At 55.5% G+C, this 24,540-nt stretch overlaps 2 protein-coding genes across 19 annotated transcripts in view; one reads left to right on the forward strand and one right to left on the reverse strand.

The window, feature by feature from the left end:
- The window catches only part of RNF123 (ring finger protein 123), a 143,995-nt gene that overhangs the window by 12,913 nt on the left and 106,542 nt on the right, over positions 1–24,540 (reverse strand). For 16 of the 18 annotated variants that reach the window (XM_065553164.1, XM_065553160.1, XM_065553158.1 and 13 more), the window contains one exon: positions 3,835–3,977. The exons of 1 other annotated variant lie outside the window; for it this stretch is intronic. In XM_065553164.1, the coding sequence (XP_065409236.1) occupies positions 3,835–3,977 (143 nt within the window). Of the gene's footprint in view, positions 1–189; positions 331–3,834; positions 3,978–24,540 lie in introns of those variants that run through there. One more of the 18 variants, XM_065553162.1, reaches the window with a different exon arrangement.
- On the forward strand, positions 18,617–22,680 carry AMIGO3 (adhesion molecule with Ig like domain 3). The gene has a single exon (XM_042845356.2). The coding sequence runs from the start codon at positions 19,495–19,497 to the stop codon at positions 21,022–21,024; it is 1,530 nt and encodes a 509-aa protein (XP_042701290.1). The 5' UTR covers positions 18,617–19,494; the 3' UTR covers positions 21,025–22,680.

The raw sequence follows: 24,540 nt of genomic DNA on the forward strand, positions 1-24,540 counted from the left end.
AGGAGGTTTCAAAGCCTTGTTTGAGAATGACCTCCAACCGTATCCTTGGGGAGGGACGCTACAGCAGCGTCAGCCTTTGGTATCTCAGCATTGGAGCCCTTTGGGTCTGGAATGTTATGGACCCTGACATTGCTCTTGTTAACATGCTGGCCCTTACCTAGCTTATCCCACTCACCCTACTCACCTCCTGGAAGGAGGAATGAAGGGGTATCACCGCCACTGGGAAGGGTTTTGAGGGAAGACATTGACTCCAAGGCACACTCTCAGGAGCCTGCTGAGGTTGTGTTTGAATCATGCGGATAACCTTGCTGCACATGGCTTGACATTTCTCTAGGAGAAAAAGCCTTTGCTGAGTTTCTCCCCCAGCCTGTTTGGAGTCAGCACCAGACAGCTTGTCTTCCGCAGGGGAGCGGGGGGGGGGGGGGGGGGAATTGGAGGACTCAGACCTCCTGGATTTTGTGTGCCTTCTTTCCCCTTTCAGATTTTTTCATCTTTTTTGCAAACTTTGGGAGCATAGAAACTGCTGCGGCTTTGGGGAGGCCACCTATGGCTTGTCTTCCTTAGGGCCTGGAGCTCCCTCAAGAGGTCTGGCTCTGAAACCTCCCCCATTGGGTCCCACTCCCCCTAGATGGGGGGCTGGGGAACTAGTCAGGGCCCACCTGGACAGCTCGGGAGGGAGGGGGCTGATTAGAAGCCCTGCTTCTTTCCCCAGGGTGCTCATGACCCACTTTACGACTTGCAGGGAGACAGAGGACACTTGTGGCCCTGCAATCCTCCCCTCTTAGTTCTCCAGGAGGCCCCTGGGACTTATCCCCTTAGTCAAGTGGTCAGGGTTCTCCTTGCTTCTGGAGCCTCTCCCTGTTCTGCACTGGGGTTCCTGGTCCATTTTCCCCCGTTGGACTCGCAGCTGCCTTGGTGGGTAGGGACCCCACTTGCCTGCCCGAATTGTAGCCCCTGGACCTAACAGAATTGGGTGCAGGCGGGGCACAACTCATCGTCTGCCAAGCCTGGGAAGACTGCCTCGCAAATTGAGCACTGCTTGGATTTGACTCAGTGCTCTCTTGGCTGCTTGTCTGTGCCTGTAAGGGACAGAGGAGCAAGCAGGGAAACACTGCAGCCGAGGGTCAGGAAGGGTTAACCACCCACGTAGGAGGAATGCCCAGGAGGGAGAACCCTGCTCCCCACTGCCCAAAGAACAAGGCAGAAAAGTTAAAATAGAAGAAGGAGTAAGGGCAGGAGCAAAAGGAACAGTCACTGTCTGCTGCCACAGAGGCAGAGAATGCGGCAGCAAGTGGGAACATGGGGGGCATGACCAGAACGTCTGGCACCAAAATGCTGATCCACCTCTATGCGCTGCAGAGAGATGAGAGCGGCCAAGATGTCCAGAGCTGGGGGAGATGCTGGACTGCAGAACAGAGCTCCACAGCACCCAGTCACTGTGCTAGAACCACAGTGCCACAGGGAGGGGAGCAGAGCCTGAGCACTCAGCGTTCACTACGCAGAAGGGCTTGGGCAGGGCATGCCCACAGGTACTGGGATCCAAGTGGTGAGTGACTGAGCCGAGCACAGCGTGCTCTGAGAGATGTTCTGGGAAGCTAATTAGCAGCACATACCTGTGCATAAGGAGAGGTGCCCAGAGCCATGCACGAGCACATGCCACCTGGCCACTGCATCTCCAGCACACCTTCCCTCTGCAGCACTAGGAGACAATACCTAGCACTGCCAGGCAGAGCTCAGTGAACACCCCCACACTAAGGGGACCCACACCAGATGCAGCCTACAGGGCCTTACTAGACACCAGCACGGGGGAGGCTGTTCCCTGTCCCTGGCTCTGAGCTTCACTAACGTGCAAGTGGCCAGCTACCCAAGGCCATCTCCACATATCAGGCAATGACCCATAGGTTGAGTGCCCACCCTGCTGTGGCACTAGGAGACCACTGTGGACTCTCAGCTGTAACGAGAGCAGTGCTCAGCCAGCTGGGGCAGAAAGCAGCAACACAGGCATCCTGAAGACCAACAGAGCCAACCCCAGGCCAGCTTGCAGCAGGGCCAGACCCTTTCCCCTGGGCAGGGACTCCTGTCTCAGCAGTGGTGGGAAGCTCCAGCCTGCTCCCAAGATGCGTGCCTGCCCAGAGGGACCAGCAGTCTGGGCAGGGCAGGTGCTCAGAGCTGCTCTGTGCTGGCAGAGTGGGGACTCCAGCTGCTTCCTGGCACGCCCCCCCCCCTTCCCCCTTGCAGCATAGTGCTGTGGCACAGCCTTACTGCCGGGAGCAAAGAGGACAGCGCAGCCTTTCCCTTCTCCAATGGGCACCACAGCACCTGGGCTGTGAGCCATCCTCAGCTGGGCCACCTGGAGCTCCAGCCAGAGGACACCATGACTGCCCTGTCCCTCCTATGACTAGGGGGGATTATCTGTCATTTTTATGAAGCCTATGCATGCCTCAGTTTCCCTCTTATTTTGCAAGTCTACCCAGTGTGGATGTGGGATGGGGCAGGGGACTGTTCGCTCTCGGGGCAGGCTGAAGGAATGGTATGAATGGCACCTAGCTGTCTGAGCTGGGATGCTTCACTTGGAAAAAAATGGCTTGAGGCCGACCCCGTATCAAGGGCAAATCTCAGAAGACAAATGGCAAAGCCAGTCCCCCAGGACATGGACCCCTATTGACCAGCAGCCTGGAGGAAGCTGGATTCCCCTCCTCAGGCCCCAGCCTGAGCACAAAGGCTGGGAGGTGTGAGGTGGGGGGATAGGAGCTGGCTGCTGGAAGGAATTGGGGCGCTTGCCTGGGAACTGATCAAGAAGTCAGAGACACAGAGCCTGAACCATGGGATTCATGACAGCATGGCTGGGCCCTGGCTACCTAGATGGGACTTGGGCTGGGCGTTACCCGTCAGCTCCCTGGGCTCCCCTCAGACTCCCTGATTCTGTAGTCAGGTGACTAGTAAATGGTCGCCTGGCTAGGAACAGACTGCAGGTGTTGTTGCAGATACTCTGAGCACTGTGCCCTGGAGGGGACAGTACAAGCCTCCGGTAGGGGTCTGGTTAGGCTGGACTCGCTGCAGGGAGCCACCCAGAGAACCAGAGATCGCTGGTGCTGATGGCCCAGGCATGGAGGCCATGGGCCTGTCCCAGTGGAACTATGTGGGGCCTGGCACACTAGAGGGGACACTCCCAGGAGACTGGTGAGAGGCCAGGGGGCATAGACCAGGCCCTGTGACTCCATGACACCTCCACCCTGCCAGGGACCAACAGGCACTGCTGAGACATGCCTTTAGTGCCCTGGGAGCTGCCACCTCTCTGTCATCCCTCCATTTTGCTTCATTCCCCTGGTACTGAGAGAAGACTGGAGGGGCTGTGGACATGGCCGTGGGGGTGGGCCTCGATCCTGGGGTAGGACAGGGCAGCTGGCAAAGACTCTCTCTCCTCTCTTGCCAGAAGGTGCCTGGGAAAAGCAGACTCTGAGGGGGAGCTCTGTGCCGGGACCCAGGTGCACCCACATTGCTCCCTGGCACCGAGCTCTGCCTCGGCTCACTGTCCTGCCATGAGGTGTGCACACAGTGCCCATGGAGGAGCAGCATCCTTCGTGGCCCATCCCCTGCTGGCTACAGGCTGCCGTGGGAATCTCTCCCTGCCAAGTTGAGTCTCTTACACAAATGGGGAGAAGACCCAGCTGGAAAACCCAACCCCATGTTGCTTCCCAGGGCGGGGGAGGGCCTGGCCCCAGGGGGCCAGTCTGCCTCTGAGGAGGACCGAGCTCCAGTGCCCAGAGCTGGCCCAGCCAGATGCCCCAAGGGGACACCCCCATGGCCCTCGCCTGGTGGGGTGCAGACACTTACAGGTGTGCAGGGAGAAATGTCTCTTGTCTGCAGAGGGAGGCGTGGCTGCCAGTGCTGATGGCTCTGCATGGCCCAGCAGGTACTGGATGGAGCAGAGCTGGAAGCAGGGGTCTGCCAGGAGCACAGCTGTCGCACGCTTGGCCCTGCAAATAAACACACAAGATCAGGCCTCTATGCTCCATGGAGAGCAAGGGCAGGGCGCTGGGAATCGAATCACAGCAGCCAGCTGCTTCTTAGACTCCAGGGAAGAGCTGAGCTGACCTGGAGCCCTGCACCACAGGTCATTAGCCAGGGCTGACCCTCCCACCAATACCAGTGGGGCACTGGGACCAGACTTCTGCTGGGCGAGGACTATGTGACAGCACGGGTTTGCCCTGGCATTGAGGCCAGCACCTCCAGAACCCCAGAGTAACCGACAGCCTGGCTGATCCTGCCAGGTGCTTGACCACCTTGGGCCAGGGCACTGCCAGCAGCAGAGCTCTCAGTTCCAGGAGCTGACAGCTGCGGCAGCGCCTCATGCAACCCATAGGTCAGGGAGCCAGGCAGGAGAGGGCAGCCTGTGAAGGACTAGCCAAATCACCCCAGCACACTAGATAAAGGCTCCCTGCTCAGGCAGAAAGGGCTGCGGGCTCTTTGGAAGGACCCAATCGAGTGCTGGCTGGAGGAAAGAGTAACTGCAGATAAGGAATCAGGTCCCTTGAAGCCCACCAGGGGCAGCCCTGCCCCATTGCATGTGGCTGAGCCCCAGATCTGTTGGCTCCAGTCCCTGCTTCACACTGACTCTAATAGAGGCCAGGGCAGTGCAAGGTGCTAAGCTCCCAGGGCCCAGTGAACAGCCTGGGGAGCAGAAGGTGTTCCGCGGGTAGAAGGGGCAGTTACTTACCTGTAACTGGAAGTTCTTCGAGATGGGTGGTTCCTGTCTGTACTCCACTGAGGGCAACATGCATGCGCTGTGCACCCACAGCCAGAGCTTTTCAAAGTAGTACCGTCTGTCAGACTGCATTGTGTTGTCCCGGGGGTTCGCCCACAGAGTGGGGTGAACCAACCACATCTCCAGTTCCTTCTCCACTGCAGATCTACAGATTCGCAGCGGAGGGGAAGGAGGGTGGATTTGGAATACAGGTAGGGACCACACATCTTGAAAAACCTCCAGTTACAGGTAAGTAACCTCCCCTTCGAGTGTTGGTCCCTATTGTATTCCACTGAGGGGGGAGTAACAAGCAGTATGCAGGTAGGAGGAAGGTGTGAGGAAGAAGACGAAACTGTGGAACGGAGGGCTGCCGCACCGAACGAGGCGTCCGTCACAGAATCATGCACTAGAGCATAGTAAGAAGAAAAGGTTGGAACCAAACTCCATGTGGCCGCCTTACAGGTATCTGTGAGGGGGAACATCATGGAGTGCAGCAGCAGCTCTCGTGGAATGGGCCTCTATCCTGCCTGCTGGGGACTGTCCTGAAAATTGATAGAGCGTAATGCATCCTGAGACCCACTTGGAGAGTCTCTGGGGTGAGACGGCCTGCTCTTTAATTCTCTGCTATGGCAACAAATAGTCTGAGAGACTTCCAGATGGCTTTGTCCTTTGCCGGTAAATGGTCAGGGCCCTACGTACATCGAGGAAGTGGAGTCGTCCTTCTGCACTGGAGGCGTGTGGTTTGGGGAAGAAAACGGGCAGGTGTATGGGTTGGTTGAGATGGAAACAGGAAACCATCTTTGGTAGGAACTTCAGATGCAAGTGCAGGGAGACATTGTCCTTCTGGAATGTGGCCACCATAGCCCCCAGTTCACCACCCTCCTCGCTAAAGTCATGGAGACAAGGAAAGCGACCTTCATGGAGAGGTGAGACAGAGAGCAGGAAGCCAGAGGTTCAAAGGGAGAGTTCTTTAACAGGTTGAGATCTCACTAGGGAGCAATAGGCTGAATGGGCAGGTATTTACATAAAAGGCCATTTCAGATTGAGCAGTCAAGGGATAGGTAAATATCGAATGCCCCTCCACTGGCGGGTGGAAGGCGCTAATGGCTGCTCCACTCACCCTGCTGGAATTGAGAGCGAGTCCCAAGATCTTTAAATAGAGGAAATAGTCTAAGAGCATCAGGATGCCCACAGCTTCGGGGGCAAGACCTTGTTCTTGTGCCCTGGAAGTGAAATGTGCCCATTTAGCCTGATAGGAGTATCTCAGAGTCCTTCTGGCTTCTGGAGAGGAAGTCTTACTAGCAACGAACATTCTTGTATTAACAGAGGTGTCTATCCAAAAACCAAGCTGTCACGTGGAAGTCCACGGATTGGGGTGCCTGAGTCTGCCACTGTATTGTGCTAGCAGTTCCAGAAACACCTGGACCAGGAGTGGAGGATGTTTCGACATGCAGAGAAGACCAAATTTACAAGGCCAGAATGGAGCAATCAGAATGACTGTCACTCTCTCCCGGTGGAGTTTGTGGAGGATGCAGGGTAAGAGTGGGAAGGGGGAAATGGCATAGTTCAGCTGGTCTGACCAATCAACGACCGGACTGTTTCCCAGTGAGTAGGCACCAAGTCGCCTTCTTGAGCAATATTGGGTGCACTTGGTGTTGGCGTGGGATGCAAAGAGGTCCCTGATTGGCATCTCCCGAAGATGTCCGTAATTACCATGTCATGCAACTCCCATTCATGGCTGGTTGCAAAGTTCCTGCTGAGAGCATCAGCAATCACATTCTGGGTGCCAGGCAGGTAGGCTGCCAACAAAAGGATATGGTGTGCGATAGTACACCTATGGAAATGGTGTACCATTTACATACACAGCATTGGGGGATCTTGTGCCCCCTTGTTTATGTAGTATACTGTGGTGGTGTTGTCCAACATGACGAGGACATAATGATAACAGATAGCTGGTGAGAACACATGGCATACTTTGCGCACCGCCCAAAGTTCCAGTATGTTTATGTGCATCCTGGGCCTCTTGCATGGTCCAGGTGCCTTGTGTCATGTGATCTCCCATGTGAGCACCCCCGCTTGTGAGGATAGAAAGGAGGACATCCCAGAGCAGACTTGTAGTGGATCTGTCCACCAACAAAGTGAAGAGATGACCTCCCGTGGAAAGCTGAGTATGATGGCCATGATTTGGTGCATAGGGGAGTAGACTTTTTGCAGCCATAGTTGTAGACAGCAAAGGCACAGACGTATGTGCATGCCTCCATGTGCCCTAGGTAGGAAAGGCAGGTCCTGGCTGAGACTGAAGGGTTGTCAGTCATTAGGGCAATCTGGTCCAGTAGGCTCTGGAACCTGTCCCTTGGCAGATAAGCACATGTGGAGGCGACGTTGATGCATGCTCCTATGAATTCCAGGGACTGTGTACGGTGCAAAATTGATTTTTCAATATTGACGCTCACTCCTAGAGAGGAGAGGAGTAGAAGAAGCCGGGAAGTCAATTTTCAAGCTTCCTCTTTGGACTGCGCTGCCAGCAATCAGTCGTCCAGGTAGGGGAAGACAAGGACTCCTTGATTTCGGTCTTGATGCAGCAGATGAGCTGCTACCACAGAGAAAATCTTTGTGAAGACTTGTGGGGCAGTGGTAAGTCCAAACAGGAGTGTCACGGAGTCACCGGGGTGATGCTCTGGAACTACTCCATATGAAACTAGCCAGGACTCTGGGGAAGCATGCCTCCTCTCTCTGAGCATACTGTCTCCAGGGCAAGAAGGTTACACAGCTTGGATCTTCCTGGGTCTGACCTCGGAGCATTCAGCATCCCCTTCCACACCGTGCACTTCCTGCAGCTAGTCCACCCGGGCAAGGCTCCCTGGGAAGCCAGAGGGCCCTGCACGCCAACTCCGCAGTCAGACATGACTCTCAGACAGCCGGTAAAACAGAAGGTTCATTAGTCGACAGGAACATAGCGTAGGACAGAACTTGTTAGCACAGAAATCAGTGACTTTCAGCCAAGTCCATCTTGGGGGAGGGGAGCCCAGAGCCAGGGCTCTGACCATCCCCCAAGCCAACCGAGACTGACTCATTTCCAGCTGCCTGGCCCCTGCCCTGCCTGTTGCTCCTCCTCTAGCCTTTGTCTCACTTCCTGGGTCAAAAGTCACCCGGTCACATCCCCCTCCTGGGTCTCAGGTTATGAAGGGGCAGCCATGGCATCCAGGCAGGCAGCTGGAGCAGCCCCCACAAAAGTCACACATCCTTATTCCCACCACCTAGACATTGGTGCAATACACAGGGAAACTGAGGCACACACCACATTCATGCAAAACAGTAAGACTCACACAGGCTCACATACAACATAGCAAGGGAAAATTCCCACTATGCCACAAGGAGTACCCTGTATTGGAAGTGTCAAGGCCCCACCTTGAACCTCAGGAACCGTCTGTGGGTCGTGTATATGTCAATATGGAAGTAGCCATCCTGCTTATCAAAAGCCTTTTTCTGGTGGGGGAATGATGGCTGCAAGTGTGACCATGTGGAATTTTGGCTTCTGAATGGAATGGTTGAGGTGGCGGAGATCCAAGATCTCCATCCCCCATTCTTTTTGGGTACCAGGAAATAGTTGGAGTAGAATCCTGTGCCGTGGAGGGGTGTAGGGACTGGCTCCACTGCTCCTCTCTGCAGGAGGGAGTCCATCTCTAGGGTAAGAATGCTATTGTGAGAGTAATTCCTGAGACGGGATTGAGACATGGGATGTGGAGGAGGCATCATCATGAACTTAATGGTAGAACCATGTCAAATGACATCCAGGCCCCCCTGGTCCGTTATCACTCTCCTTGCAGGCAGAATTGGAGACAACCCCCAAAAAGGGGTGGTTGGCAAAAGCATTGGTGTACAGAGTGGTTGATGGTTCTCTAGTCGCACTCAGAAATATCACTTTCGTGATGACCGAGTGTGTTGTGCAGAGGTCTGCATTGTCAGAACAGACAGACAGATTCTGTGGGCCTTAGGCCGTTTCTAAGGAGGTTCGTAGGTTGGAGAAGTGAGGGGTTCTGTAGTGCTGTGTAGGTGGCAGGCAATAACATTTTTGCTTTGGTGCCAGTGTATATATGCCTAAGGATTGTAAGGTGGCTCTAGTGTCTTTTCAGTGAGTATAAGGAATCATCCATCCATCATCCAAGAGAGGTGATTCGTCAAAGAGGAAGTCCTCGATTATATTCTGTACCTCTCTAGGGAAACCAGAGGAATGTAACCACGATTCCCTCCTCATGAGGATTCCAGTCACCAATACTTGCGAGGACATGTCCGCTGAATCAGCTACAGCCTGGACTATGGATCTGGTGACCAACTTGCCTTCCTGTAAAACTGCTTGGAATCAGGAATGATCCTGCTGAGGTAACTTATCTTACCTCCGTCCATAGTTAATGAAGTCATATTTGGCCATCAGTGCCAGTAGTCAGAGATCTGGAACTGTAGTCCAGCTGAGATGAGCTTTCGACCCATAAGGGCCAGTCTCTTGCCCTCCCTGTCTGCTAGGGTGGAGCATGAGTGTTGCTGCTTGTCCCATTCCGATAGGGCCTGGATCACCAAGGAGTTAGGTGGAGGGTGTGAAATCAAAAATTCAAATCCCTTGGGAGGGAGAGGGGGAGTAGTATCTTTTCTCAGCCCCCTTCGGAGCGGGGATGCATGTGGCCAGGATATGCCACACTGTGCATGCCGGTTAAAGAATGGCATCATTGATCTGGAAGGCCACCCTTCCTGGTACCAATGCATGCAGAATGTCTCGTAACTGGTACTGGCTGTCCTGCACCTCTTCTAGTGTGATCTCAAGAGCACTGGCTATACTCTGTAGTCGCTCTTGAAATGGATTATAGTCATCTGGCATCTGGGGATGGCAAAGAAATCTCTCCGGATCAGTCAGTGCCGGGCTCATCAGTGCATCGTCTAACCCAGGTTCCGAATGCCTACTCAAAGGTTGGGGAGGTGAAAGAGGAGCATCCCCCCATGCTGAATGGGATGGTTCTGATGCCATGAGCTCCAATATAGCCAACCTGGTTGATCCTGCTGCTATTGTGTTGGTGCCCAACGAGCCGGGTACCAGTGGCTCCTGGGGTATGAAAGGAGGGAACTGCCACAGTGCCGCCAACACCCTCCAATAGTCAGGTCTCTGGAATGGAAGTGGTGGACCATGCTGAACATCCAAATCCTGAGACTCAGAGGAACCGGACTCTTGTACAAACAGTGGTGCCGACGGAGCTATCAGAACAGGATGTGTTAAAGGGGTACAGCCAGCAGGTGATAGATCTAATGTGGGAGATAGGGCCCTCTGAGCAGGTGAGTCCACCAGAACACGCAGAGACCTCACTCTTTCCAGGGCAAACAGATCATGAGGCCCAGGAGCACTTTTGAGTCTTCACGGAGTTAATGGTACCCAGTCTATGAATGGAACTGGGACTGGTAAAGGGGTCTGTCTCAGAACCGATGATTCATGGGGCACTGGCAGAGCTGAAGCAGGAGGGGCACATCGGTCCAGCAGATGGTGCAGATCCGGGAAATGGTGCAGCCTCATGTCAGTCTTGTGAGCCTTAAACGCATCACTCCTCCATGGCTGGAATTAGTGGACAGTGCAGAGTCTTCCTTGGATTTGGAGAAAGACTTACTGCCATGCATATGCACATACTTCTGAGGCTCATGGCTAGGTCCTGGCACAGGGTCTGTAGCACTGGTACCAGTGGAGCTCCACGGTAGAGGGAGTGCTCAGATTGTTCAGGCCGATGTACAGGGGAGTTTGCCAGCCAGAGACTGACTGTGGCCCCCTGGAGACCTCCATGAGGTGCTTCTTGAGGTGAAGGGCTCAGCCTTCCCACATAAGGGCAGGGAAGGAGAGGCAGATACTGCACCTGGATGTGGGTTGGGCATCCGCCAAGCAGTACAGGCAGCGTTGGTGCTCATTGCTGATGGAAAATGAGCGAGGCAAGGAAGCACAGACTGAATCCCAGCATCTTTGGCATAATCCAGTTCCCAGATCTAAGTGCTGGGGGTGGGGAGAATTGTTTGGCAGGAAACCCCCACAGCTGTGTCCCAAATCTAGGATGACTAGACGTCCCGTTTTTAAAGGGACAGTCCCATATTTAAATCCTCCTGCAGGTGTCCTGACTTTTTCTTAAAAACAAGCAAATTGTCCCGTATTTTCTGTCTCCTTCCCTCCTCCCCCCCCCCCCCCAAAATCACTACCAGCCAATCCTGATGCTGGCTGGATCCCTGCTCACCAGTTACCCACCCACCAGCAGTGAGTGGGGGGATCCAGTGACCAACGAGGGGGGTGGGTGTGCGAGGCTGGTAATGGGGCAAAGGTGCAGCACACAGGGCCAGCCACTCCCCCTGCTGGTCAGTCAGCGCAGCCCCTCGCTGCATGCCAGCTCTCGGCCAGCAGGGCCCTGCCCCCCATCCCATTTCCAGATGGAACTGGCTGCGTGCTGCAGCAGCTGGTGAGTGTGGGAAGGTGCCAGGCAGTGGCTAGTTATGTGTCGCCTCTGCTGCCCACCCATCAGCCCTTTACATGCTCCCCCTCTCACTGTCCTCTCCCTGCTTTGCCCCTTCGCCCCCCCAAGCCCTGCTGCTCTGTCATATCCCCCCCAGCAGGGCACATCCCACTCCCAGCGCTATGCTGAGAACCAGCCCCTTGTCTGAGTGCTCAGCTCACTGACAGCCTGGCCGGCAGGCTCCTTTCTTCCCCCACTGCCTCTGGCTGGGCCAGCACCCTGGGAAAGCCCAAGACCCTCCAGCCCGGGGTGCTGGCCAGGAGGAGCCATGTCCTGCATGTACCAAAGCTCCACACAGAGCTGGCACAGGGAAGCCTCTCCATCCCTCAGCTAAGCTCTGGAGTAGCGGGGGGAGGAGGGAAGGGGGAGCGGGGGGGGGAGAAAAGAGAAAGATTTCCAGCCTGTTCATACCCCGACCCTGCAGGCTCCATAGCAGCTCCCGGGGGAGAGGCTTAGCACCCTCTTCACCTGCACCCCCCGCCCTGTGTCCTGCCCCCAGGGAGCACAGGGCTGCTCTGTCCCCTAGGCATCCTCCCCTGCTTAGTCCCCTCTCTGGCCTGGTTCACTGAAGCCCCTGCAGTCAGGTACCCTGGGCCCTGGTGCACAATGCATCCTTAGGGCTTAACCCCTTCCTGCCCATACTGTAGCTGGAAGAAGCTGGGTTACGTCACTGGCCATCAACAGCCTGGAGATGTTAGCTGCCTTTCGATACTGTGTGGACAGGAAGGTACAAGCTGCTTCTAGCCACATGGGGGAGGTGTAGGGAGAAGAGATGAGTTCTGCAAAGACATGGTCCAAATCATCCCACTCCCCACCCCCACCCTGTGTCTGGAAGCAGCTCCCATTCCTTCCCTCCCGCACAGTGACAAAAGGCTGCTACAGGCCCCATTCTGGGGGGCGGGGGAATGTGACCCTGAGTGCCCCCCCATGTGTTGCCTTGGGAAGACGCAGTGCCAGGTACAAGGAGAGGCGGGTCAATCCTGGGGGCCCAGCCAGGCATGGAGGGCAGAGAGGCCAGGAAGGTAGGGTTATAGGAGGGGTATAGGAGTGTGTGTGTGTGTGTCACTCTCCCCATATGAACCCTAAAGTCTTAAAGATAAGAAAGTAAATAAAAAGAATCCAACTACGCAGTATTTCTTTTTACCAGGGGCTTAGTCAACTTGATGTTAATTTGAACTTTTGTACTGCATAGTTCTGTTTGATTGCCATTGAACTTGCCTGAATACAAGTAATTTTACCAGTTGTCCCATATTCAGCATAGGGAAATATGGTCACCTGACCCAAGTCCTTAATCTTATCAAGCTTCTAGGAACTAGAAAATTACTGCAAAAAAACCCCAAAATCCTATGAACAAGAATAAAAACTTTTCAGAAAAGTTTGGAAAATACATCATCAAGGAGAAGAAGACAGCAGAAGCTCTGACTTGGATCTTGCGGTGGTAAGAAGCAACTGGAGATGCAGTCAGTCCACCCCACCCTTTATTGCCTCAGGCAAGACCACAAGGCAATGTAAGGGTGCATACCCTTTGAAAAGCTCCAGGTGCACAGCTTATGCACATTACCTTTAGTGAAATACAACAGGGACCATCGCTCAAAGAAGAGCCCAGTGTGGTGACTAACGAGGAGACAGGGACACTGACTGCTGCACTCCACTTACAGAGGAGACCTTGGCCTCATGCCCTGTAGCAAGGCGCCAGAAGCACAGACGCAGCACGTCCAATGCCTCTGTCTGCACAGGGTCCCTCTCCCACCAGCTCACTAACCCAGTGGAGGACCCTGCAGACAATTCTACTGCCTCCTGCTGCCTCCTCTAGTTTTGGAAAGAGCTAAGACTACAGTGGTGCTCACAGCCTGGACAAGATGCATGGAATCACACCTGGCCATCGCCTGTGAAAGCAAGGTCAGAGCCTTGTCATCCGGGGCCTGGAGCCATTCTGCTTAGTGCAGGCCAGCTACTCCTAGCAGCTTGTCATTAAGGGGGGAGTGCTGACACTGAGCTGGTGTGTAGCAATGGGACAGTCAGCGTGTAGGTCTGCCACCTCGCTACCTTCCCAGTAGCCTGAAATGGAGCTTACAGCAGGGGAACTGAGCTGAGCGCCGCAACAACACAACTACTGCCAGGTCCCAAAGCATGGCCACAAGCATATACAAAGCTGCCAATTTCCCCATCTCCAGGGTGTGGACTCCCAGCCTCAAGGGTTGCACCTGAGTATGGAACCTGACCCCAGTGCCTCCCCCAAAGGCTGGTGCAGTGTGCATTGTGGCATGGTGCCAGCAGCAGGGGGCCTAGCATTATTACACACTGCTCCCTTGGCCTCCAGAGCCTGCTCAGTCTAGGGAATGAGCCTGGGGCCAGAAGCCAAAGAATTACAACCCCACAGGTCTTCTGGTGGAGGAAGTGTCCCAGTAAATGTCCAGAGGGACAGAGCGCCTTCTGGTAGGAGGTTCCCAGACACTGCCTGCAAACTGATCACAGGGCACTGTCCATGGATCTGGTGCTGACTAACCCCATCAGCTTCCAAAGAGCTAGGAACTGCCCTGACCCCAGCCCAGTGCTGGGATGATTTAGAGGAAAGCTTCTAGATAACAAAGCGTCCATGGGGATAAGTACACATCTTCCCTAATTGTGAGCTCAACTGTGAAAAGTGAGTGAAAGTCTCTCAAGGGTCACACCACCTGTCACAATAAACACTGATGGGGAAGGTCCAAAGGGGAGACGGACTGAGTTAATCCTACAGCTATAACAACAAGGACTGTGGTAAGTTCATGCCTGGTGAACAGAGGTGTGGAACCAGAAATCAGTCCAGCTCAACTCACTTCTCATTGTTCCCAAAAGGCCCATTGGTACCATCTTTAATATCACCTAAGAGATTTCAGACAAGGGGGTTTCCCCTCTAAAACCACTCTCTAGCCAAAGGGAAAGGGAACATAGGATGTTGTTACAATTACTTTCCATTTCACATGCATCAGCTGGTTTTCCCTCTTTTCTGTATTGTTAATACAAGATTACAGAGCTATTTGCTGGGGTGTTTGCCCTGGGGCTGAGCAGGCTGAGGTCTCTGGATCCCAAACCTCAGACCTTGTTTAACAGTTTAATGCTGGACTGGGACTGGGTCACGTTAACACTTTCATCCCCATGTAAATTAATACAACAGGTCTAGCCTTCACATTAGGTTGCGCCTCAACCTTGCAAAATGCAATCAGACCCAAGGGTCACATTTTCCAAGCAATCACAGAACTATCACCCCTCTGCAGCCACCGGGCCCGAGACAGCTATCCATGCTGCAGCCAGGGAGTCTCAGAGCTGCCCTGCAGGAAGCAGCTGTCCTGGGACAGGGGCAGAGCAGCTACCTTTCAAAAGTAAGTGGTTCCAAGTCTGTCCCATTCCTTGCAACTCCCCTGCAGGTTCTGCTCTCCACCACCAGCTCTGAAGGGAAGGGCTCGGGGCTTAACCTGCTCCCTGTCCAAAAACACTGCCCTTCCCAGCAGGGATCAATCATTCCTGCAAACGTTCACTGCAGCCCCTTGGTCCTGTATCTTTCAGCCGCCTGAATCAATAGGGCAACAGCAAAGGCAGGTGATGTCAAGCTCCGAACCTTGGCAGCCTCACGCTGGGTCTCCAGGAAGGATTTACAGAAAGGCTCTGCAGCAGACAGCAGTTAATGACCCTAGTTCAACTCCCCTCCCCAGAAGTAAAGCCAAATCACCAGCTGGCAGTGTGCCAGGGAGCACCAGCCAGGACAGACAGGTCCCAACTCGTTTTCATGGCGAGTGGTGGATTGCACAGAGCCTGCTCAGCAAGCACAGAAACATGCCACGCTGCCACCAAGGCAGCTCTCCAAGGCCAGGCAAGTAGCACGCTGGCCTGATGGGCGGGTAAATGCTGAGACAGATTAAGGGGAACCTTTTAAACCCCTCTGAACCAGAATGGCATTAATGCCCCCATTGCCTGTGACCCACAGGCCCCACCTTAGCAGCTCCAGCCACCCAGTGCTCTTTGGCAAATGCACCAGGAACAGGTGCTCTGTTTCCTGAGTAGCTGCCTCTGGTCTCCAGCAGGGCCACCTGGGGGATGGGATGCTGCCAGCTGGCAAAAGAGGGGCTCATGGGTATGGCAGTGAAGCCAGTGCTGGTTCCCATGTGCAGGGTTATATGTGCTGCTCCTCGATTCCTGGGTGTAGCCAAGGGGGACAGTTCCTGCTCCCCAGCCTCGTAGGCTGGGTGTGCTGGGGCAGCCCACCAAAGGAAATGCTTTCCCGTCTCTTCCCTGGGGCTCCCAATGGGACAGGGATGAAGGAGGGGGCTGGGAAGGACAACTGCAGCAGCCTCCTCGTGAGTGCTGAAAGGCGATGCTCTCTGCCAGAGCACAGCATCAGCACAGCGGCTCTGCAGGCAGCTCAAGGTCACATTCAGGAGACACCGATACCTCCTCCTGGCCTGGTATCCTGGCACGGAGTCCTTCACTGGAGTGGCCTTTCCTGCCCAGCCTTCTTCAATTGGCCAGCTGATCTGAGCCTGAGCCCAGGGTCACGCTGCTGGGTTTGTGAGATCCACAGCACAGCCCTGCCAGGGGCTCCGCTATGGGCACAGCACCTGCAGATTGCTGCTGCTGCCGCCTGGCCCATGGACCCAGAAGATAATGAAAAGGGGGCAAGTAACCAACCACCCTGCCTGTGGGTGCAGCCTCCACTTGATGGACACTGGCAGCTCGCAAGCACAACTGCAGCAACACCCTGCTGCAGCACTAAGTGCTGACCCTGCCCATTCACCCAGAGCGGCAAGCAGCTCCAGACAGACTCCAACTCTTTGGGGCTGGGGCAGTGGAAAGGATAAGGCACCCTTACCCTCCGTGGTGCTATGGAGCTGATCTTGGTTCGCCGGTCCAGGTGACCCCAGAGCACATGTGCTCAGTTCACAGGCAGCCCTGTACCCTCTGCCCTGGCTCCAAGGCTGGCTCCTAGCATGTTCCCATGCCACGCTGCACATGAGACTGTCAGGGCTGGCACAACAGGACCATGTAACATGGCAACCTCTTGCTCTTTGTGGCTCTGCTTCCAGAGGGTGGAGAAGGTGATGGAGAGGAGGGAATAGCCCAACATGGCTCCTGCCAAGGCAGCCATTACAGGGATCATTCTGCATGGACCCCTTGGCTGACAGGTGCCCATTGAGGGGCCCAATCCATTCAGCATCCTGCCTGGCCCTGGGAGCACTCTGCCTGTGCAGGGCCCAGAGACTCCACCCAGCCTGCCCATTGGCCTTGGAGTCCTCTGTCCTAGTGCCACCTAGCCAAGCCCCTTCAGCCCAGCTCACCAGCCCTTGTCCCTCTCCCCTCAGGCCCTGGTGTGAGCAAGCTCTAAGGCATGCTATCACCCTCCCTCAGCTGGCCACGGCCAGGTCTTGGCACCCATCAGAAGAGGGGACAAAGTCACAGGCTGATCTTAGGTGCTTACACATCTCACACGGCGGTGGTGCTGCATGGACACAGCCCTGTGCACATTCACAGGCTGCTCGGGGTCTGACGACACCCATGTAACGTAACACAGCAGAACCTTCTGCTATCCCTTGTGTGGCAGCAAAGCAGACATCAGGGTGCCCGAGCCTGTGGGCACTGGGGACAGGTGCCTGTGCCCTATCTTTAGGGCACCTCAGGAGGGCATGTGTGCAGAGAGCTCCCCGCCATGCTGACACCCCAAGGGGAAGCTCCCCCTTGCTGTGAGCTAACAGCCCTCACACCTAGGAGCTGCAGCAGCAGCCAAATTAGCTATTTGCTGCCCTAAAGGAAACCAGTCACCCAGCCTTGATTTCCATGTCTCCAATAAAGCAGCCCAGTTTGTCAGCATTGCACTCTTGCACCTGATGCGCTGCACTGCTTTCGCCTGCCCTAGCCAGCCTCTGCTCACAGCTAGTGCCCGTCACTGCAGAGGGGCAGGGGCACTCACACACAGCACCCTCCTGGCCACCCCCCACGTGCAGGAGAGAGGTAGCCCCATCACAAGCACTCCCAGCCCACCGGCCCCTTCTGTCCCCTTGCCCCCAGTGCAGAGAGCTGACAGGCAATGGGAGGTGCCAGGCCGGGCAGCATGAAAGGACAGGTTCTTCTCCCACCACCTAATCCAGGAATGAGCAAGGGAAGCAAGACACACGATTGACCAAAGAGAGCAGGGGGTAGGTGATTTAAAAGGCCACAAGCCACACTGGTCTCATCAAAATCTGAACTCTATCGTCTGCAAATTCAGGTCCATTTCTCTCTCTCCCCACTCTGCCCTCCAAAACAGGACCCTCCCCTTCCCCACCTCAGACACGCCAACATGCTTCAATTCTCTCTCCAGGGACAAGGCGAATGCCACGGCCCGGGCCCAGCCCTACAGCAGCAAACCACCCTCCACGTGCCATGGGGAGAATGAGAAGTGGGATTTCAGGAGGGAACAAGGGGCTCGCTGTTTGCGGGCCCCAAGCAGCAGAGAGAGGTCTGTTTTGAAAGCCAGGGCTGGAGCTAGGAGAGGGCCCATGCCCCCAGCACAGACCAAGGCAGGGCGGTTGGAACAGAGCAGGAAGAACACACAATGCAGGAGGCTGCTCTGTGGAGCAGTCACCAACAAGCTGATTCAAAGGCCGGGGCTTCCAGTGGCTGCTCACAATTAGGGTCTGCAGCCGGCCCAAGCCCTTCCTGAGGCAAACTCAGACATGCAACACACCTCTATGCTAATTAGGGGAAACAGCTGCCAAGCCTCCTGCTCTGTTCTGCTGTCCCTGGGGAGGGTGCAGCACAAAGGATATCCTGGCTGCTCCCTTGATCCCAGCATGCGACAGAGAGCGGCCTATGCTCAGTAGCCATGTCTGCCAGAGGACAGCAGTCCCTGCGGCTGGAGGCAGAGTGGGGACTGTTTCAAAACAGCACCAGGGGCCTCACTCACCACATCAAAGGCACAGGGAGCTGGACTGCATGCACCATGTAGGAAACCTCCCCGCCAGCTTTGTCTGGCATGTAGGCTTCCACATGACAGACAGCTGGGGCTAGAGGACTAGGCAGAGTGCTGGGGTCTAGTCCTGAGACCACCACAGACAGAGATTGGGGGTAAGTCACGCCACACCTCCGTGCCTCAGTTTCCCCATCAGTGAACTGGTGGGGACACTGAATCCCCTCCCAGGGCGACAGCAGAGCACTGGACTGGCAGTGCCATTCTGTCCCTCACTCTGCCACTGACTTGCTGTGAACTTGGGCAAGTCCCTTCCCCTTTGGAGTGCCCATTCCCCATCCCACTGTTCTTGCAGCGCCTAACACGCGGGGGAGGCACCCCACAGCAAGGAGCAGTGGCCCCTGGGAATTGGTGAGCACCAAGCATTGCCTGGGCCCCAAGACTAGCAGCGGAGACTTCCCGTGGCAGTTGGCCGCTCTGCTCCCCACCACTTCCCCTTGGAAATAAAATCTCCCGCTGCAGCTTCTGCAATCGCTCAGTGCTTCGCAACAGCCTTCGCAGGGCTGTGCTGCCCACTAGTGATACGATGGGGGAACAACGCGCCATTCAGAAATTTCCTCCTTCCTCCACCCCCCCCGACTCCCTCCTACGCGAACCAATCGGCTTGCCCCTGCCCACCAGGCGCCGCCCCCATGCTTGCCGGCTGCTGGTAAATAGCGGCCGCAGCAGCGGGCGGGCGTGACTCCGCCAGGACTCCGGGAAGGGCTCTGCCAGGGCACGACCCAGCCCCCGCTCACTCCTCGGTTGTTCCGCAGCTGGGCTCCCGGCCGGGGCGTGCCACAGGGCTCAGCCAGGAGGCGAGCACTGACTCATGGAAACTTTGGGCTCCAGGGACCCCGGCTCAGAGGCAGGGACTCGGATGTTCTCAGGAGGTGCCAGCAGTCCCGAAGCCAGACCCTGGCCTTCATCTGCCCCTCTGCCAGGACCCCTAGAGCCAGCCAGGGTCCATGAGAGGCTGCCCTAATCCCCAGTGCAGCAGGACAGAGCTGGGCTGTTTTTCTTTAACTCTTTTCAAGCCTTGGACCTTTCCTTGGGACTCGTCTCCTACCTGTGTGTCCTGGACTATTACAGGATTGCCTGGCGGCCGAGAACACCCAAAGCTCTCCTTGCAGAGCAGTGCTTCCCGGTTAACTGACGCTGCAGCATGCTCACTCTAACGGTGCCTGGTGAGCCTTTGCTCAGGCCAGACTTACCCTAGGATAGTGCCTCTCCATGCTGCTGGGTGCTCAGCAGGACCTTACGGCCACATGATGAATGCACAGGCATTGGCCCACACTCTCTGGAAATGCCTGGGAAAGCTGCTGGTGATCCTAGAGTTGTCTGTTCTAGGCAACTTCTTAAACACATCGGCCATCCCCCACAGATGCCCCCTTGTCTGCATATGTACCTCGGACCTTCTGAGCTGTGCCAAGCAAGGTCTCCAGCAGGTGCCAGTTGCACTTCCGCCCACAGCTACCACCTTAGATCTCAGCCACAACGCCCTCTTCCAGCTTCACAACCATTGGCTGGCAGCCCTACCACGCCTCCAGGCCCTCCGCATCAGTCACAATCGAATCATGGACCTCTCGCCTCAAGCGTTCCACAATGCCACAGACTTGAGACACCTAGACATGTCCTCCAATTACCTGCATGCCATCGAGAAGCACTACTTTGAAGCACTGGTGCACCTCGAGGAGCTCCTGCTCTACAACAACTGGATTGTACAGGTAGATGAACAAGCCTTCCTCAGGCTAAGCAGCTTGCAGAAGGTCTACCTAAGTTGGAATAACCTAACCCGATTCCCCTTCAGCTCCATGCAGGGGCTTAGCCACCCTAACCTAACGACCCTGGACCTCTCCACCAATAACCTGAACAGAATCCCAATTGAGGAGGTCACAGCCTTGCCTGTGTACATCAGAAATGGCTTGTACCTGCACAACAATCCAGTGAGGTGTGATTGCTCGCTCTACCAGATGTTCAAGCAGTGGCAGCAGCGGCACCTCAGCTCAGTGCAGGATTTCCTAGAGGAACACACATGTATGGTGTTTGACAACACGGCACGATCCTTAGTCAGGTTCCTCAAGTACAACAAGATCTTTGAGAATTGCTCCCTGAGCCAGGGCTCACCTGGCACCTCAGACGTGCATGCCACGGTGCTCGTAGGAGAGACTCTGCTAATCAACTGCAACACGAGCACGCACGACACATTTGCCACCTACATGTGGATCTCGCCCCGCCACGAGCCCATCATGCACCCTGGAAATAGCAATCGCACACTTAAAGTTTACCACAATGGGAGCCTGAAGATCATCGCAGCCAAGCCTTGGCACTCTGGGGTGTATGTGTGCATGGCTATTGGCAAGCACCACCAGCTCAACAAGACTCACGAGGTCAACGTGACCATCCACTATCCCATGCTGGATGGGGAGTCTTTCAGCACCGGCCTCACAACCCTCCTCGGGTGCATAGTGAGCCTTGTGCTAGTTCTCATGTACTTGTACCTCACTCCGTGCCACTGCTTCCAGTGCTGCAAGAAAGTCGCTGCTCCTAGCCCTCCCCAGGAATGCAGCGCTCAATCCTCCATCCTGAGTACCACCCCCCCAGCCAGGCCCAGCCGGAAGATCAGCACCAGCAAGCACGTGGTGTTCCTTGAGCCCATCAAGGAAGTGCACAATGGTAAGATCAGGCTGGCTGCCAACAAGGACGTCACTGACACCAAGAATCCCAAGCTCCTGCAGCTCAAGTTGGACTCAGAATCCGTTAGTTCCATCTTCTCAGACACTCCCATCACGTCCTAGGAGGTAGGCGGGCTGGGGAGCAGAAATGGGCGGGGGGAAGCACCAGTCTCCCAGGAGATGAAATTGGTGTGTGTTGGGTCGCTAGCAGCCACCGCTGGGGAGGGAGAAAGGGGCACCATGCTGAGATGCAATCTGCCGTGCAGAAGAGCTGCATTTTCTTGTACTTGTTACTCCTAGAGGGAGGATTATGATGCATCCTTATAAGGCTCCAGCTACTTCCAGGCTCCACTGCCACATTGTAAAACAACCCAGGGGAGAGAGAAGATAAGAATAGCCCCCATGATTGCAGTCTGATGGCCTCGGCCTCTCCTCTTCATTGTGGTTAAAGGCAGGCAGGTCACCCCAAAAACAAAGCTTAGCTTTTATGAGATCAAATGCTCTTTGAAGGATCACAAGTGACTGCATCCTGTTCTGCACCACCCAGACAATATGGTGTAGCAGAGGGTTCTCCTCACTTTAGATTGTTGTCAATGGAACAGGGACAATTTTTTCCGAGTGCTGTCCAGTGGCTGATTCAAGAGAAGCCCATTGGGTAGCTCCTGGCTCTATTGAGCAGCCTGTCTAGCTAGGACTGCAGCTTTGACCTTCGGGATGATGCACATTGGCTAATTAACATCCTTACAGATTTGTCTTTCCAGAACGCCCTAGCGGTGGCACAAGACTGGGCAACCCTTCTGCCTCCCACCTCTCTCTCACCCCCCCCCCCTTCACATGTCTAACACTGGACGCAGGGAAACATGCATGGCTGAGCCCTCCACTTCCAACCAGTCCTAGACTTCCTTGAATAGTGCACTGCAGGGTTTAGCACTCTCCTGGGCAAGGCTGAGCCCAACTTGACCACTTGCCCTCTAGGCATGTACAGAGAGCACCGTAAGTGCTGGAGACTGTCAGCTAGACTTTTGCTTGACCTAGCTTAGTGAGTTGTTTGCTTTAATTACAAAGCCACATGGCCAGCCCAGTGTACTGGGCTTCTTTACTAGTGAGAACTCTTCTCCAGCCTATAGTCTCCAATAGCACTAGGGCACCTGCATTGCTACACTAGAATTCTGCTAGCTCAGGACAGTAGCAGCAGCAAACAAGTCAGTACAGACTATATGCCCTAGAGAAGGAGAGCAGCATGCGCCATCCCCAGAGCACAGGGGTAAGGAGAACATTCTCCTGGCACAGGCTGATGCTGCCTACTACATACAACTAACCCACTGCCAGCTCCTTCAACCAGCTGGCCCTAGAATTAGGGAAGTGCTGCCTAGTTTGTGTGTGGTCTTAGTGAGGAGGGGAATTTCACTGGGATCTTCACTGGACAAAGCCATTCAGTGAAGTAAACAATGCAATTACTCCCCTCCTCTGCTACACACAAGCAGCTGTAAGCAGTTGAGTTCAGAAATGTAATAGATTGTGATTGCACATAGTGTGATATTAATGACCCAACCCTGCACTGCTCCATGCTCCCCCTGTAACAGAAGGAGCAGTTCCTACATGCACCATCATCTCCCTGGGCGCTCTCTCCTTGAGCAGGGCAGACCTGCTGCTAGGCTGTTTAGATAATAACCCAATAGTGTATCCAGGATTGGGACTAAAACTCTCTCTCACTTTCTTGCACCATAAATTCTCTAGTTACATTGAAATAAAAAATGCCTATTTTTTTTTTAAACTCAACTTGGTCCAAGAGTCTCTTTGCCCTTGTGTGGGGCCTGGAATGGAGCCCACCTCAGCCTGTCCCCACCGCCCCTGGTATCTGTCAGCAGGACAAACCTCTCTACCCAGGACCACTGCCCACGTCCTGTCCTAACAGAGGGGGCTGGCATTCCTGCTGCCCCTGCACAGGGGGCCAGGCCATTGCTCCCTGACAGCAGCCTCAGCATCTGGCCAGGTGCTGCCATCAGACGAGATTTAGGTTTGCCTCCAAGTGGCAGGGGTGTCAGTGGGCAAAGCCAAAGCTGTTCAAAAGGGAGCCTGCTGCACGAGCAGCACACAGACAGGCGCCAACCAGGTTAACAGAGCATGGCTCTGCAGAGCAGGCAGGAGCAGGGGCAGTAGGTGAATGGGAACCCTGCTGCACTGGCCAGTCCTAGGAGGTTGCATGGAGAGTTACGCAGAGCCGGAACAGCCTTCTCCACAACAGGCTCCAGCAGCCTCTCTCTCCATGGACTTTGATGGCACACCCAGGCATTCAGCGAGCTGCATTAAATGCCCATGCAGAAGTGCCACAGCCTGGCACAGCTAACAGGCTGTGAACCAAGCACCTGTCAGTGGCTTAGCCTGTGCTGGATGCAGGCACCCTGGTGCTGCAGGCACAGGAGCCAGTGCTGGCCTGCCCGGCACATGCCTGGGCACCCAGCTGAGAGAAGCAGCAGCACATCCTGCAGAGTAACTGCAAACAGCTCAAGCCGGCTGGTCCCAGCAGGGGTCAGCCTGGCCCTGGGGAGAAGCTAATGGAGCTGTGTCTGGGAGCAGCATGAGGGATGGACTCCCACTGCCCCAGAATGCCCCACACACAGTGCTGGCTCACAGATCTGCTCCCAGCCTTGTCCCTCCCTAGACATGGGATCTGGCTCTGAACTCAGGAGCAGCACAGCCACTGGGGGTGGGCAGGGGAGAGCTCTTGGTCAGGTGCATGATGGTGGTGAGGGATCCCTCACATAGAAACTGCCAGCCTGGGGATTGTAACAGCTCCACCACTGAACACAAACACCCAGATCTCAAGCAGCTCTGCACCACTTCACACCCCACCCTCGCCTGCTGGGCTCTGGTGCCCAGCCCCAAGATCTCAGTCCAGCTCCACGAGGGTCTGGACTTGCACTGAGCAGACTCAGCCACTCTCTGCAGAGCTGGGAGAGTACCTGAGGCAGAAGCCCATGGGGGGGTAAGGGGCGGAGGAGGTACACACTGCAGCCCCCTTCGTGGGAATACAGCCTCTGAGCTGCCAACCCCAGTTCTCACCCGCCTGCCGCCTCTGCAGGAGGGGAGCTCCCACATCACAGAGCCTAGGGGGCTGAGCGGGCCTAGGAGTGCCCCCCAGCTCCCTCTGCTCCAGCCCCAGGAGAGCAGTGCCACCGCCCCCCTAGGGACCAACAAACACAATCCAACCACTTCACTCTCCTCAATGCCCCCACCCCACCACCCTGAGCCCCCTGCCCCATTGCTCCCCCACAACACTACCCTGAGCCCCCTGCCCCAACACCCCCCACTTCATCCCTCCACAAAATTCCCAACCCCCTTCAACACCACCTTGAGCCCCCCATCTCCCCTCAACAGCCTGAGCTCCCTGCCCCATCACTCCCCCAACATCCTCTGCCCCATCCCCCCACAATATCCCCATCCCCCTACAATTCCACCCTGAGCCCGCTACCCCATCCCCTATCCCACCCTGTGCCCCCTGACCTATTGCTCCACAACCCCCCCAGCACCCCATCCCTCTTCATCACCCCATGCTCCCTGCCCTATCCTTCCCCCCCAACACCCTGCACCTCATCCCTCCCCAATGCCCTGAGCCCCCATCCCTCCACAACGCATAAC

This window comes from Chrysemys picta, chromosome 7, assembly GCF_011386835.1.
Source record: "Chrysemys picta bellii isolate R12L10 chromosome 7, ASM1138683v2, whole genome shotgun sequence".
NCBI classification, from domain to species: domain Eukaryota; kingdom Metazoa; phylum Chordata; order Testudines; family Emydidae; genus Chrysemys; species Chrysemys picta.

What these genes read in the sequence shown, in the direction of transcription:
- AMIGO3 (XM_042845356.2), top strand. Translation starts at nt 19,495, where the DNA reads ATGATGAATGCACAGGCATTGGCCCACACTCTCTGGAAATGCCTGGGA.